Source organism: Nansenia antarctica, assembly GCF_963989245.1.
Source record: "Nansenia antarctica genome assembly, chromosome: 6".
Lineage (NCBI taxonomy): Eukaryota > Metazoa > Chordata > Actinopteri > Argentiniformes > Microstomatidae > Nansenia > Nansenia antarctica.
This window is the reverse complement of record NC_137676.1, coordinates 6203366-6217119: the sequence shown is the minus strand read 5'-3', so window position 1 is coordinate 6217119 and position 13754 is coordinate 6203366. Positions and strand designations below refer to the sequence as shown.

The 13754-nt window shown below is 44.4% G+C and overlaps 1 protein-coding gene across 1 annotated transcript in view; it reads left to right on the top strand.

The window, feature by feature from the left end:
- Positions 1 to 1010: 1010 nt before the first annotated feature.
- The window catches only part of LOC308159805 (acid-sensing ion channel 1-like), a gene marked incomplete at both ends in the record, with an annotated part of 46844 nt that continues 34100 nt past the window's right edge, over positions 1011 to 13754 (top strand). Inside the window, 2 exons of the mRNA XM_080533621.1 lie at positions 1011 to 1372; positions 8620 to 8815. Of these exons, the coding sequence (XP_080389747.1) occupies positions 1011 to 1372; positions 8620 to 8815 (558 nt within the window). The remainder of the gene's footprint in view (positions 1373 to 8619; positions 8816 to 13754) is intronic.

Sequence of the window (13754 nt, the reverse complement as noted above, 5' to 3'; positions counted from 1 at the left end):
GGTGTGTATGGTGAGCGAGATGTGATTACCAAACCAGTTTACTCATTTAACTCACAGCTGCAAGACACAATCCACTTGTTTCAGTGTGCGGGTATACCTCTCTCCCTTCCACTGTGCTCTCCTCACACTGCCTTTACTGACAGACACATGCATGAGGAACCACGAGTCACGACCGACCAATCCAACCACCAAACCCCGGGTCCCGTGGAGCGTCTCCAGACTTGGACCTTTCCCCTGCGGATTGAGCGGCGACAACCACCGATATCAGACGGTAACGGAACGACGAGTATGATATGAACTCTTCTCCAAGGGACTGAACAGTCAACACGGATGTCTCACGAGTCACGACATGTGTGCTTCTCTTTTGTCATCACTAGGCTAATTGATCAGCGATAAGTACTGGAAGGAAGTAACTGGATTAATATTGGAACGATCTACATTTCTCCACCGCTGCCTTGCCTTGTTATGATATTGAGATTGATTTGAATAGAAAATATCGTCAATTGCTTGACAGGTGTTTCTCCGAAAGTACAGGGTACATCTTGGGTGCTCTTAAATTATTTATTGCATTTTTGTTCAGAATTAATGTATGCACGCCTGGCATCGAGAAGGGGGATCCTCAATGTGTGTTTGCATCCCGCCTTTTGAATGACGGTAACCGCGCCGCGACAGCAAATCCCGCGCTGTTTCCCGCATGTTGAAGCGGACAGCCGTTCGAGCTGTTTAGGCTATACTTGCTAATGACAGGTGCATTGGAAATGCCATGCTACAGGTGTACACTCCAGATCTCTATCAAATCAGATGCCAATACAGTGCATGGAATTTAGAACACCAAAAATGGATGCTTGCACCATTCTATTGAGTGTGTTATTTTTTGCAGCTCTGGGAGAGAGAGAAGACTATGTTTTTCAAGTTGTAAATGGAAGTAAGTAAATTCGCTGTCTACTGAAACTGCAAGAGATTGATTGAATTGAATTAACATTCAGCCCTGAGCATAATCAAAAGTGACAATGGACCTCAAAGTAGAAGACGAAACGATGGACTGCAACCAACCGGCCCCCCTGGAGGTGTTTGCGCGCAACTCAACGCTGCACGGCATCTCGCACATCTTCACCTACGAGCGGGTCTGCATCAAGCGTTGCCTGTGGGTCATATTCTTCCTGGGCTCCTTGACTTTCTTACTGTACGTGTGTGTGGATAGGATACACTTCTACCTGGAGTACCCGCACGTCACCAAACTGGACGAGATCTCCACCCCGATGATGGTGTTCCCAGCTGTTACGTTCTGCAACCTGAACTCGTTCCGCTTCAGTCGGGTGACGCGCAATGACCTGTACCACGCAGGGGAGCTCCTCGCGCTGCTCAACCAGAGGTGCGGTAACAAAAAAGAAGAGTGGTGTGTGTTGGGCCACTCTCACTCTCAGTAGACTCACTCACACGGAGTTCATAGGCAGGCAGCAATTAGCCCACGGCTTGTTAATGTAGGTGAGGTGACAGCCCCAGCTAGGCCTTTGGGGAAATTGACTGTAACATTTATCCCTCATAAAGTAGTTTTATTCTACCTGACTAAAAGCCATACTATGCAGTTTCAGATTCAGATTCAGATTCAGATAACGTTTATTGCCATTATGCTTGACACATATAGGAATTTGTTTTGGCATTTACAGAAGGTGCATTTATGCTTTTTTCACATATACACATGAACAAAACAAGTACAAATACAAATGCAAAAACAGGCAAAAACAGACTTAGTTGCCAGACTATGTACTGTGAAGAGCTATCATGTGTCTCTCAAGATTGTGTTTAAAATGCCACTAATGAGCTGACTGCATATACTGTACAGTGCACACTGCACAGCTGTCACCAGTACTGTTGAAGCTACAGTAGATACGCTACCGGTTTCAATTCAATAACGTGTAAGGCCAACATTATTGCCTATTGATCTCCGAGCCTTCCCTGTCAGACACAGGCTACTGAGCCTAAGCAATTCTCATGACAAAGCAGAGCCATTATTGAATCTGTCTTAAGCGAGAGCTATAGTGAAGTGGCTCTGTTGTCTGTAATATCATTGCGTCTCACGCGTCCTCAGGAAACACTTTGTCACTCTGATAGTTTTCTTACTGTTGGTGAGTCAGCACCAGGGCTTCAGAGGGAACGCTACAAATGTGTGTGTGTGTGTGTGTGTGTGTGTGTGTGTGTGTGGGTGTGTTTGTGTGTGTGTGGGTGTGTGTGTGTATGTGTGTGTGTGTGGGTGTGTGTGTGGGTGTGTGTGTTTGTGTGTGTGTGTGTGTCTGCTTTGCCTGAGTGAACCAAGGTCTTCCAATCCCAGTACCCCCCCCCCCCCCAGAGCAGAGCAGGGAGTCTCACCGCCTCTCTGGTTCGCAGCACACACCCTCGTTAGCATTCCAGATTGCAATAACAGATTTGTGCGATTTAAAATCTAGAGAGAGGGGTTTGGTTCTTCTGGTTGCCTGAGTCAAACTGAAACCACTTTTTGATGTATGCTATAGTACACTTGACTGTGTGCAGAAAGCCCTTCTGTGGTCCTCTGTGGCTCAGTTGGTAGAGCAATGTGCTGACAACACTTAGGTTGTGGGTCCGATTCCCGCTGGGACCGTATATATACTGAAAGATGTATGCACCACTCACTGATATGTAAGTCGCTTTGGATAAAAGTGTCTGCTAAATGGCATAATGTTATTAGGCCTATATATTCCTTCTCTGTCTATAGAGTCACTCTTATTCCTAAATCCTTATCAAACGCTTTAGATTTCATTAAAGAAATCTTATCCTACTTTTTACATTTAAGCCTACGGCAGTTCCTTGTAATTCAAGCGCGGAATAACCGATGTGGTTATCTAAAATGAAAATGTACATTCATTTAGACCAGCATAGATCATTTTGTTCTGTGAACTTGGACACTGTGGACATGGGGGAGCGGGTAGCATCTTCATGCTGTGTCAACAGTGTGACATTCCCCATCAGATAAACAGGCTATGCCCATAGGCATGGTGTTATTGTCATCTCTCAAATGCCAACGCTCTCTGTGCGGATAAAATGATCATTGCAGCCCAGTCAGCATCCCAGCTTGTGTTATTGGACTCTGCATCACAGCAGATGGATTCCGTCAACACATGCAAGAGGTGGCAGAGACCGACATTAGAATAACACATATTATTCACACCGAGACACACAGGCACGCACACACACACACACACACACACACGCAGGCACGCATACAAACACACACACACAGACACGCAGGCACGCATACACACACACACACAGACACACAGACACACAGGCACGCATACACACACACACACACAGACACGCAGGCACGCATACACACACACACGCACATGCAGATACACACACACACACACAGGCACACATTCACACACACACACAGACACGCATACACGCATACACACACAGACACGCAGGCACGCATAGACACACACACACACACACACACACACACACAGGCACGCATGCATGCATTCACACACACACACACACACACGCACACACACACACACACACACACACACACACACACACAGAGTAGTGGTGTCTGAGAGAGGGACTGAACACTGAATAACTGGCATAGAGATAAAAGACACCTGAATAGAGAACCGGCAGATAGAACAAGTGATTGAGCGAGAGCCGGCTGAAGGAGAGGCAGAAACACAGTAGTTGGCAGAGACTGCGGGAGAGATAAAAGAGGAAATAAGATACAGTAATATAATGGCATTTGATAAGGTCCAGCGGGCACCAGTGTACTCAGGGACTCGGTTTCTCACTCTGGTGAGACTGTCTCTCAATAACCCATTTGCATCTTTTATAGCGATCCCAAACTGTCTCTAGAATTAACACTTCTGTCCTAGATGGCGCTGAACAGTATGACTGGTGAATGCTTCATACCATCTGCTTTCTGTTTCTTAAGAAGGAATGTTTAAATCCTAACATGGTAGATAAGGCTGTATGAATACACCTCATTATCCTCTAGTCTCTGAGAGGAAAGTATGCATCACCAAATCAACAGGGAGCAGTTTCCCGCTGTAAGACTATCATCTGTTTAAAATAGGAGACCAATATTCTCCACCGCAGTCCTGTATTTGATATTATGTTTGGAATGTGGCTTTCATTTGTGTCGCTATGTTGAACCAATCTTCAGATAATAAGAATCTAAAGAAGCTGGAGATGAGAGGAAGATTTTTTTTTTTTTTATCTTCACCCAGGAGAGAGGGAGGGAGGATTGTGGTTTCAAAAGAAAGTACGAGGAATTGCCTATTCAGGCAGTAATTGAGAGTGGATGCTTAGCTGGTTGACTTCTCCACTACCACACGTTGAAAGACCACTAGACTTGGTTTCTGAATTAGACTCGGTGCTTATTCACTTACCCTGAGAGAGGCGAGGCGGTATTATTTTTTTGAGCTTTTGTTAAGCATTCATCCAGAAATGAAAGTGCTTTGTGGCATGAAATCCAATTGGGCACCGTTTCCCCCCTACTACCTCCAGTTATTGGCATCATTGATCTGGTGACGTGATATTAAAACTCCGTACACACGGAGGTGTCAGCCTATGCTGTTTCCGTCAGCCGTGTGTACTTCTGGGCCTTTATCTCATAAGTGCATTCTTGGCAGCTTTCGTCCACTGCCTGACTGTTGGGGAGCAAAGGCCTCAACTCAATTAAGTCCTTCTTTAATCAGCAAAAGGCACTGGCGGCGATGGCACTTCACAAGGAGGGCGTATACTGTATCTAAATTGGATCAGATCAGTACCCCCAGAAGTAATCGTCCATCCGTTCATCCTATTGACATGATCAAGGTTGAACCTCCAAAGTGATGGACTGGGGTGATTCAGTTGTTTAGCAGCTTTCAGTTGGATGACTTCAACATCATTTACTCAAGTGATTTGTAACCCTGTCACTCTTTGTCTTTTTACACAGCGACAGCACTTTTATGAGGAGGGATGTCTGTCAGAACACAACCCTAGTGAACAATATGTGTCAAACAGGGAACAAGTCGGCAGCCGATCACGTGTTCAGACTTTTATTTTTTTAAATGTAAATAAATGTCGACGTTGTTGAAAATCAATGACACACTCGCTAGTCAAGTCAAAATATCCTCAAAAAGTCCTCAAGTAGGACACGGTAATTTTCCATTTTTTCCCAGATTATGAAAGTGCAGGTTGTAACACCTCAAACCAAATACTGGAGAATCTCACTCTGTATCAAAACACACGCAAAACAACTGTTAGCAGCTAACATCTAACTGCATGTTTAGCACATCAACAACAAGCTCAACAACATTGACATTCTAAAAACACATAACTACACATAATTACATGATTACACATCACACATTGACGTTTTATTTTTAAATATGTTTTTAGGGCATTTCTGCTTCATTGGGATAGAGACAGTAGAGATTCACAGGAAGGATGGGTGAGAGAGAGAGAAAGAAAGAAAGAGAGAGGGGATCCTGCCATGCCAGGATACACCGATGGCCAGAATCAAACCAGAGACATTGGGAGGAGATGGCATGTTCCTCGGTGTGCTACACCACTTAAGCGCCCTAAGAGAACCTTAACGATGCACATGCTTTACTAATCCCATAAGAATCGGACGTGTTTAACGACACCGCAGCTTGACACCGGACTGTGGATATCGAACGTGCCCAGTTTCTAGTGGCTTCTACAGGATGCTCTGCTCTGCTCTGCATTCGTGCCGGGTGCCAGGTTGACAGCGTGGTCAGATTTAGTGGCTACTCAGCTTCTCTATTAAAGGGTATCTCCCACTGATCGTGTTATGGGCAGTGAGTGGGATGACTCTCTCTCCCCCATGCAGTGACTCATGTGCAGTGTACAGAAGGATACACACACACATACACACACACACACACACACACACACACACATGTGCGGTGTACAGGAGGATACACACACCCACACACACACACACACACACACACACACACACACGTGCGGTGTACAGAAGGATACACACACACATGCATGCATGCACGCACACACGCACAGACACACATGCATGCACACGCACACACACACACGCATACATGCACGCACGCACGCACACGCACGCACATACACACACGCACACACACACATACATACATACACTGTACACACACTGTCCATAATGTTCTATCTAGGACATATCCGGGAATAGCCACCCAAAAAAGCCTACATATTACCATTCTATTACATACTGTACTATCATGCATCCTAAATAGGCAGAGTGAACACTCAAAGGCATATAAAGAGTTAAACATGAATTATAGACACTAAGATGTATTTGCACTGGGCAGTACATACATTCACTTGTGATAAAGGGTACCACTGCTCACTGAAGAGAGAATAACATGATCAACTATGATTCATAAACCAGGACTAGAGAGTCACAGTCTATTTATTCAATGTAAAATGAAGACGTGCCCTTGCATACACTCAAATATTCCCTTTTTTTAACATTTCCGTTTTTTTACATCGTAATCTTATAGAGCAGTAATCTGCCAAAAATGACAGGAAGGCTTTCAGAAATGATTCATGAGGCCAGAAATACAGTTAACGAGGCACAAACCACACATTGAATTACGGTTGAGATGTATTGATAATAAGTATGAGCTGCGGTGAAGGATCGTTTGATTTGATTGGATTTTATTTTATTAGGATCCCCCATTAGCTGATGCAAAAACATCAGCTATACTCCTCCTGGGGGGTATTCCATCAACGTCGCTAAAGGACAATCCAGGCTTATTTTGATCAATTCTGTGAGAAAAAATAACAGCCTTATTTTGTATCTCACGAAACTTATCCAAATAAGATAATAAAAATAATAATAATTCATTGTATTTATATAGAGCTTTTCCGGGGCTCAAAGACGCTGGCAATATGGGAAAAACTGAAAACACAGAAACAACAAGCAACAGATAACATGAGCACATAGAACACAGAGTTAACAAACTGGGAACAATTAACACAGCAATGTCCAGGGGGGGAGGGGGGTGGCAGGGTTAGGGGAGATGGTTAGAGGAGTGGGTTAGAGGTAGGGGAGGTTGTATAGAGGTAGGGGAGGTTGTATACAGGAGAACAGGTAGGTTTTGAGGTGGAGAGTGAGGGTGAGCTCACCGAGGCAGCTCGTGAAAAGGCATGGTCTCCGAAGCCTTTGAGTTTTGAGGGTGGGACAGTGAGGGGAACAGTGGATGAGGATCGCAGGGTACGGGTAGGGCGGTGGGGGAGAAGGAGGTCAGTCAGGTAAGGGGGGGCCAGGCTATGGAGGGCGTTGTATGTGAGGAGGAGTACTTTGAATAATAAGCTTGGATTTTCCTTTAGTGACATTGATGGAATACCCCCCTGGGGTCCACACAAAACAACAAAGAAACCATCACAAAACATATAACAAATAAGAAACCGTCAACACACATAGCAACAAGTAACAAAAATAACGTTTAAATAGAAAGTCAGCGTTTGGGGTGGACTCTGTGGGTTTGGCTTGGAGGTTTGGCGTCTTTGGGTAGTAGAGTTAATGGCGGTCCCCCTGGAGAGATCCACGTCAAACCCTAGGAGGTGGGAGGCCATAGCAGGAGACAACTGAATGCATGTTAGTTTAAATACATATGTGACACGGTCTAGTGTTTTGGTCTGCACGTTGGCATCCGGTTTAATGTTCAGACAGAAGCTGTGAATACATTTCCGCGTTGTTGAAAATCAATGACACACTCACTAGTCAACTGACACAGCTTGTTTTGTGAGCCTGCTAACAATGTTAAGGTAGTGTTATAATTGACTTTACCGAATCTTATTATATTACTCACCGAATCCATTGCATTGCAGTATTTTGGCTTGACTAACGAGTGTGTGTTGTGATTTTCAACAACGTTGGAATGTATTTCCATATAAATGTCCAAATATTTTAATTGGTTGTGGACTTGTTACCCCTTTCACCAGACCGTGTCACATTATGTGTTTCATTTGAATACAAGCAGTTTGGTGATCAAGGACAGGAGGTGACAGCTGTGTAGATCGTTATGGAAATTGTATGCAGCTCGTTCTTGTTGAGTGGCAGTGCACACAAAGAGGGAGAATTAGAGAAGGTTAATTGGTTAGGATGTTTTGTTCAGCTATGGAAGGTTTAGCGTTAGCAGTGGAAGGTTACGTTCAAGTGCGGTCTTCCGCCTGAACAAAATTAAAAGGAAGGTTATCAATCTGTACTGAACTACAGTACAGTAATTGAAAATCTCTGTCTCTATCTCTCTGTGTCTGTGTGTGTGTGTGTGTGTGTGTGTCTCTCTCTCTCTCTCTCTCTCTCCCTCTCTCTCTGTCTCTATCTATCTCTCTCTCTGTGTGTCTTTCTCTCTCTCCCTCCCTCCCTCTCTCTCTCTATCTCTTCCTCTCTCTATCCCTCCCTCTCTCTCTCTGTCTCTCTCCCTCCCTCCCTCTCTCTATATATCTCTCTCCCTCTCTCTCTCTCTGTGTCTCTCTCCCACCCTCCCTCTCTCTCCCTCTCTCTCTCTCTCATTCTCATTCTCTCTCCCCCTCTCTCTCATTCTCATTCTCATTCTCTCTCTCTGTCTCTCTGGTGACTGTGTGTAGGTATGAGATCCGGGACGTCCACCTGGTTGAGGACAGCGTTCTAGAGGCCCTGAAAGTCAAGGCTGACTTCCACAACTATAAGCCCCGCCCATTCAACATGCGGGAGTTCTATGACCGAACAGGACATGACATCAAGGACATGCTGCTGGCCTGTCATTTCAGGGGGTCAGAGTGCAGAGCTGAGGACTTCAAAGTGGTAAGTTACCATAGAGCTTCAGATCATTTTAATAATGACCAATTAATCTGTTTGAGGAAGGAATGTAGACAAATCTGTGATCTAACTGGCTGTGACTGACTGCTTATAAACGGCTTATTACTGTTTATTACCCCTATAATTCCAAAGCTATAATATGACAAAGTATGTTTGTTATTAGTATTAGGTTTTACCTCTCGCGAAACATATAAAAAATAAGACAGATTTTTCCTTTAGCGACGTTGATGGAATACCCCCCAGGCCTGAACCATCAAAGCTTTGAGTTGTTATTACTCCAAACATATGGGTTGGCTGTATCAACGTATATTATGTTATATTATATGATATTATGTTATATTATATGATATTATATTATATTACGTTCATAATGTAGGTGTAATAATGTGTGAAAGAGAAAAAGGATAGCAGTTTACTGTCCACTAAATGAATGCTAGGTCAATATCAGTGGTAGGATTTGTAAAAGAAAATGCTATTAAGATAATGATAAGCTCAAAGACTACAAGAGGGCCTCAAAGTCAAAATTTACATAATATTTTATAGTCGAAATGTGTAGATGTTCTCTGTGAGTTTTGCTCTAATGAATGTTGTGGCCCTATTGTGCAACATGGCTTAAATGAGGCAGGAATACCCTCTTTTGATCAGCCTACTGTAGCGTGTGAGGCAGGAATACCCTCTTTTGATCAGCCTACTGTAGCGTGTGTGAGGCAGGAATACCCTCTTTTGATCAGCCTACTGTAGCGTGTGTGTGTGTGTGTGTGTGTGTGTGTGTGTGTGTGCACAGCTGAGGTTTCTCCCTCCTGTCAACAAAATGCTCTTCTCCGTCAGGAGCCCTCTCTAATCCCTCAAAATGCAGGTTGGCATTTTCCTTTTATTGCTTGTTGCTACTCTTACCATCCAATAATAATTGACGGCCACTGGGCTGTACTGTCCTTGGAGAATTGTTCTTCAAAGCTGCTTCTGGAGAAATGAGTATTAGACGTGTTCAAAGAGATAAAGGATGCATGTTGAAGTGGGAACAGTGGAATGGTGTGTGTATCAGATGGCATATCATAAGAATAAGAATAAGAATAAGAATAAGAATAAGAGGAATTTCTTACATTTATAAAGCACTTTTCATTATACGAGAATAATCTCAAAGTGCATACTATAAAAATGGAATCGATTTTATTGTTTTTAAAACAAATACTGTATAACTAAACCATAGAGGCAGCGATCAGAGGCAGTCTAGGAGGAAGGGTAGAAGGTAGACCAGCCGAGAAAGCTGCGTCTTAAGACTTGGACAGCCTCAACTGTCTGAACAGCCCTTAGGTTGTTAGGAAGAGAGTTCCAAAGGCGTGTATGAGAGTGACACTAGGAACGCTTTGACTAGCTGCTCTAACCGCTGCAGCTCGACAATAGGTCTGTGTTTCTCCACACTAGATTTCCCCCTGGTTCTCCATCTCCAATCTGGACCATAATCCTGCTGCTTTGGCTCCGTTCTCCACCAACAGTTGCCAATATTATCAGGCATGAATTCCCATCGTTTTCAGCGCTTGGACAGTACACTGCCTTTTTTTGTACTCACTGCCCCCATTGATTTAGTTTTTATATGAACATTCCTGGGTGCAGTCATATCTCGGCTGGGTGCATATCATATCATGGCACATATATTCCATGTCCCTCTCTCTCCCTCTCTCTCTCTCTCTCTCTCTCTCTCTCTCTCTCTCTCTCTCTCTCTCCCTCTCTCTCTTTCTCTCCCTCTCTCATCCTCCCTCTCCCTCTCTCTCTCTCTCCCTCTCTCCCTCTCTCTCTCCCTGTCTCTTATCCTCTCTCTCCCTCTCTCTCTCTCTCCCTCTCTCCCTCTCTCTCTCCCTGTCTCTTATCCTCTCTCTCCCTCCCTCTCTCTCTCTCCCTGTCTTTCATCCTCTCTCTCCCTCCCTCTCTCCCCCTCTCTCTCCCTCTCTCTCTCTCTCTCTCTCTCTCTCTCCTTCCCTCTCCCTCTCCCTCTCTCTCCCTCTCTCTCATGAGAGGACGGTTATGGGGTAGGAGAGAACCAGGGTGTAGTGTGTGGTACAGTGTGTGGTACAGTAAGCATGATTCACAGAGTGGTGTCAGGGAAAATAGGTCGTTTAGAGTGTATTGATCTTTTCAATTCCTGTTTTCTAGGTGTGGAACCACGCCTCTGTCCGAAATATAATATTGTTTATGTGATGTAGAGATTGTGTGGTATATATCAGATGCCGTTTAGATACCGTTTTCCTAGTACAGATACATACTGTACAATTTGAGGAGTAATGGGGTAGTGAGAGTTTGTGGGGTAGGAGTGGGCCTAGTGGATAATGAGTTGGACGTCATGACTTCAAATCGCACCTGGGAACACCACCACTGGTGTGCCCTCGAGTAAGGCACTTAGCCCTAAGTTACTCCAGGGAGATTACTTCAATGGAGTCTCTAATTGTAAGTCACTTTGGATAAAAGTGTCTGGATAAAACGCTGGTTAAATGTGTTTGGATAAAAGCGTCTGCTAAATGGCTAAAATGTAAGAAGAGGCGCTGAGTGTTTTTCGAGCCAGACACTCGGGCGGCTGTGGCGCAGGAGGTAGAGCCGGTGTATAACGATCACAATGTCGGTGGATTGGCAGTTCGCACCCCGGCTGGCCACATGTCGAAGTGTCCTTGGGTAAGACACTGAACCCCAAATTGCTCCCAAATGATCGGGCCGGCGCCTTGCATGGTAGCTCGTCACCATTGGTGTGTGAATGTGTGTGTGTGAATGGGTGAATGAATGGGTGAATCAGAGGCCATTGTAAAGCGCTTTGGAATAAGTCAGTCCATTTACCATTTTACACTTCCCAGGTTCCACTCCTCCACAGCTCTCCTTTGTGATGGAGCACTTTCGCAAAAAAAGTTGCATCTGGCCAGAACATGGAGGCAGCAAGGTGTTTCCCCAGGAGGTGTTTTAGTGGTTTTGTTCTCTCTCTCTGTGCTCTTTGTTATCAACTTGACCTGGCAGCTCTAAAACAGTGAAAGAAATAGTATTCCTTTGAAGTTTTTTTTCTTCGCTGCGATCCAATTTATCAGAAAGCATATTCTCCATTCTTTTCATTGTGAGTTGGGCGATAATAATCTCAGCCACTGTACTGTACTGTATATCGGCGTGTTTGCTGTGTGTTGTCTTATCTGGCACATTGCACCCTCTTGAGATCAAGTGATATTTATAAATCTCATTAACTAATCTCGATCTCTTTTTGAGAACGATGATATTGAGGATGCGTTTGATGACAAGCCAATACGAAACTCCTTAATTAGAGTGTCAGTCATGGGCATGGAGGAAATACATTGCGCTAAGTGCCATGGGAGAGATGGAATGCGTGCACACAACAACTACTCAATCAAATGAAGAAAAGTGAGGGACCTAATTGCATCTGATTAAACGCTGATTGGCATCGACCATGGAAAATATGGCGCTCCTTTGATTAAATGATTAAAGGAAATCATTCACTTGGTTATGATACAATACATCCACTCATTGCATTGCTCAAAAGTTCATTTGCAGTACAAAACAACCTTGCTTGGGCTCACTGGCTCTCTCCACGGACCCATAGCTGTTTATAGTCACTACAAAGCCAAAGATTTTTGAAATAGTGTATCAGCATGCAAATGTAAGGGGGTGAGATGAGACAATGTTCCTCCGACTACCTCTGTTTGAAATCAGCCATTGTTTTTGATGATAATCGCTTTATTCAGGATGATGCCCTGGCTTTTTAATCTGATTCTAGATCATTTAGATATAATAGCAGAGCTACTCTACTGTGAGAACTAACTACAGAAACATACGGATGAGATATTCATAACATCAATCAAAGTGTTTTGGAGAAAAGGGATAAATAAGCGATTTCCACGCCGCGATTACAGAGTCATTGACTGAATCTCTCCGCGCCCCTTCGCTCTCAATGACTGTTCATGGGAATCAGCACAGCTAATTGGCCTTTTAAGAATCGCCGTGGGAGGAAGCGATGGAGCCTTTTTCAAAAACGCTCTCTCAAATGAACTGCGGGGTAGAGCAGGAAGGAAGGAAGGAGAGAGGGGGTTTGGGGGGGTGGGGGGTTTGCGAGAGAGACGCAGTGTGAGAGAGAGAGAGAGAGAGAGAGAGAGAGGGAGAGGAGGGGAGTCCTCCTCCTCCTCCTGCTGCTCAGGGAAGTAGTTGTGTCTCCTGTTTCCGATGGCTGGCCTATTTTGTTTGTCAGATGCCGGATTTGACAAGGGTACCCAGGGAGCCCAGTCCTGTTATTGATACCGTGGGCAACTAGAAGCTCCCCGCTGGTGCTGCTGCTGCTGCTGCTGTGACAGATGTGCTTTTGTCCTGGTGGATCTTTGTGTGATAGACAAATCACGTAGCTACAAAGTTACCCTCAGCTTTTTTGTTGCTTTTTACTGAAACAACTGAAGGTTTTAGTATATTTTTCTCAACGGGCATGAAATAATATTTAACAAGCACACTGTGTCAAAACTGAAGATGTTTATAGTGTCTATAACGCAACAAGTGACTTACTGTCACTCCTGCGTTTGTAATAATATGAGTGCAGAAGACTGAAGCCTGTGACTGCCATCATACCCCTCCGACACCCAGCCTGTCAGGAACCGACGCCTAAAAATTATTTGACTCTCTTACACTTTGTGTAATGTGACATAACAATAAAACTTGAAAACTCTCTTTGAAAACTCAGCATCCCTCAGTTCCAAGTGTTGCTTTTGACAGTTTATACTGTAGAGTCTGTTAGCGAATCTCTTTACCCCCAGCCCTGAACCTGTCTAGAAGCCTACCCCGGGGTGACGATGGAGTAGACATCATGGTTGACAACACAGATCATGCCGGAAGCTTGAGTGCAACCAGAGTCTTGAGGATAAACCCCACCCTCCCTTTTGGCAAGCTGAACAGAAAC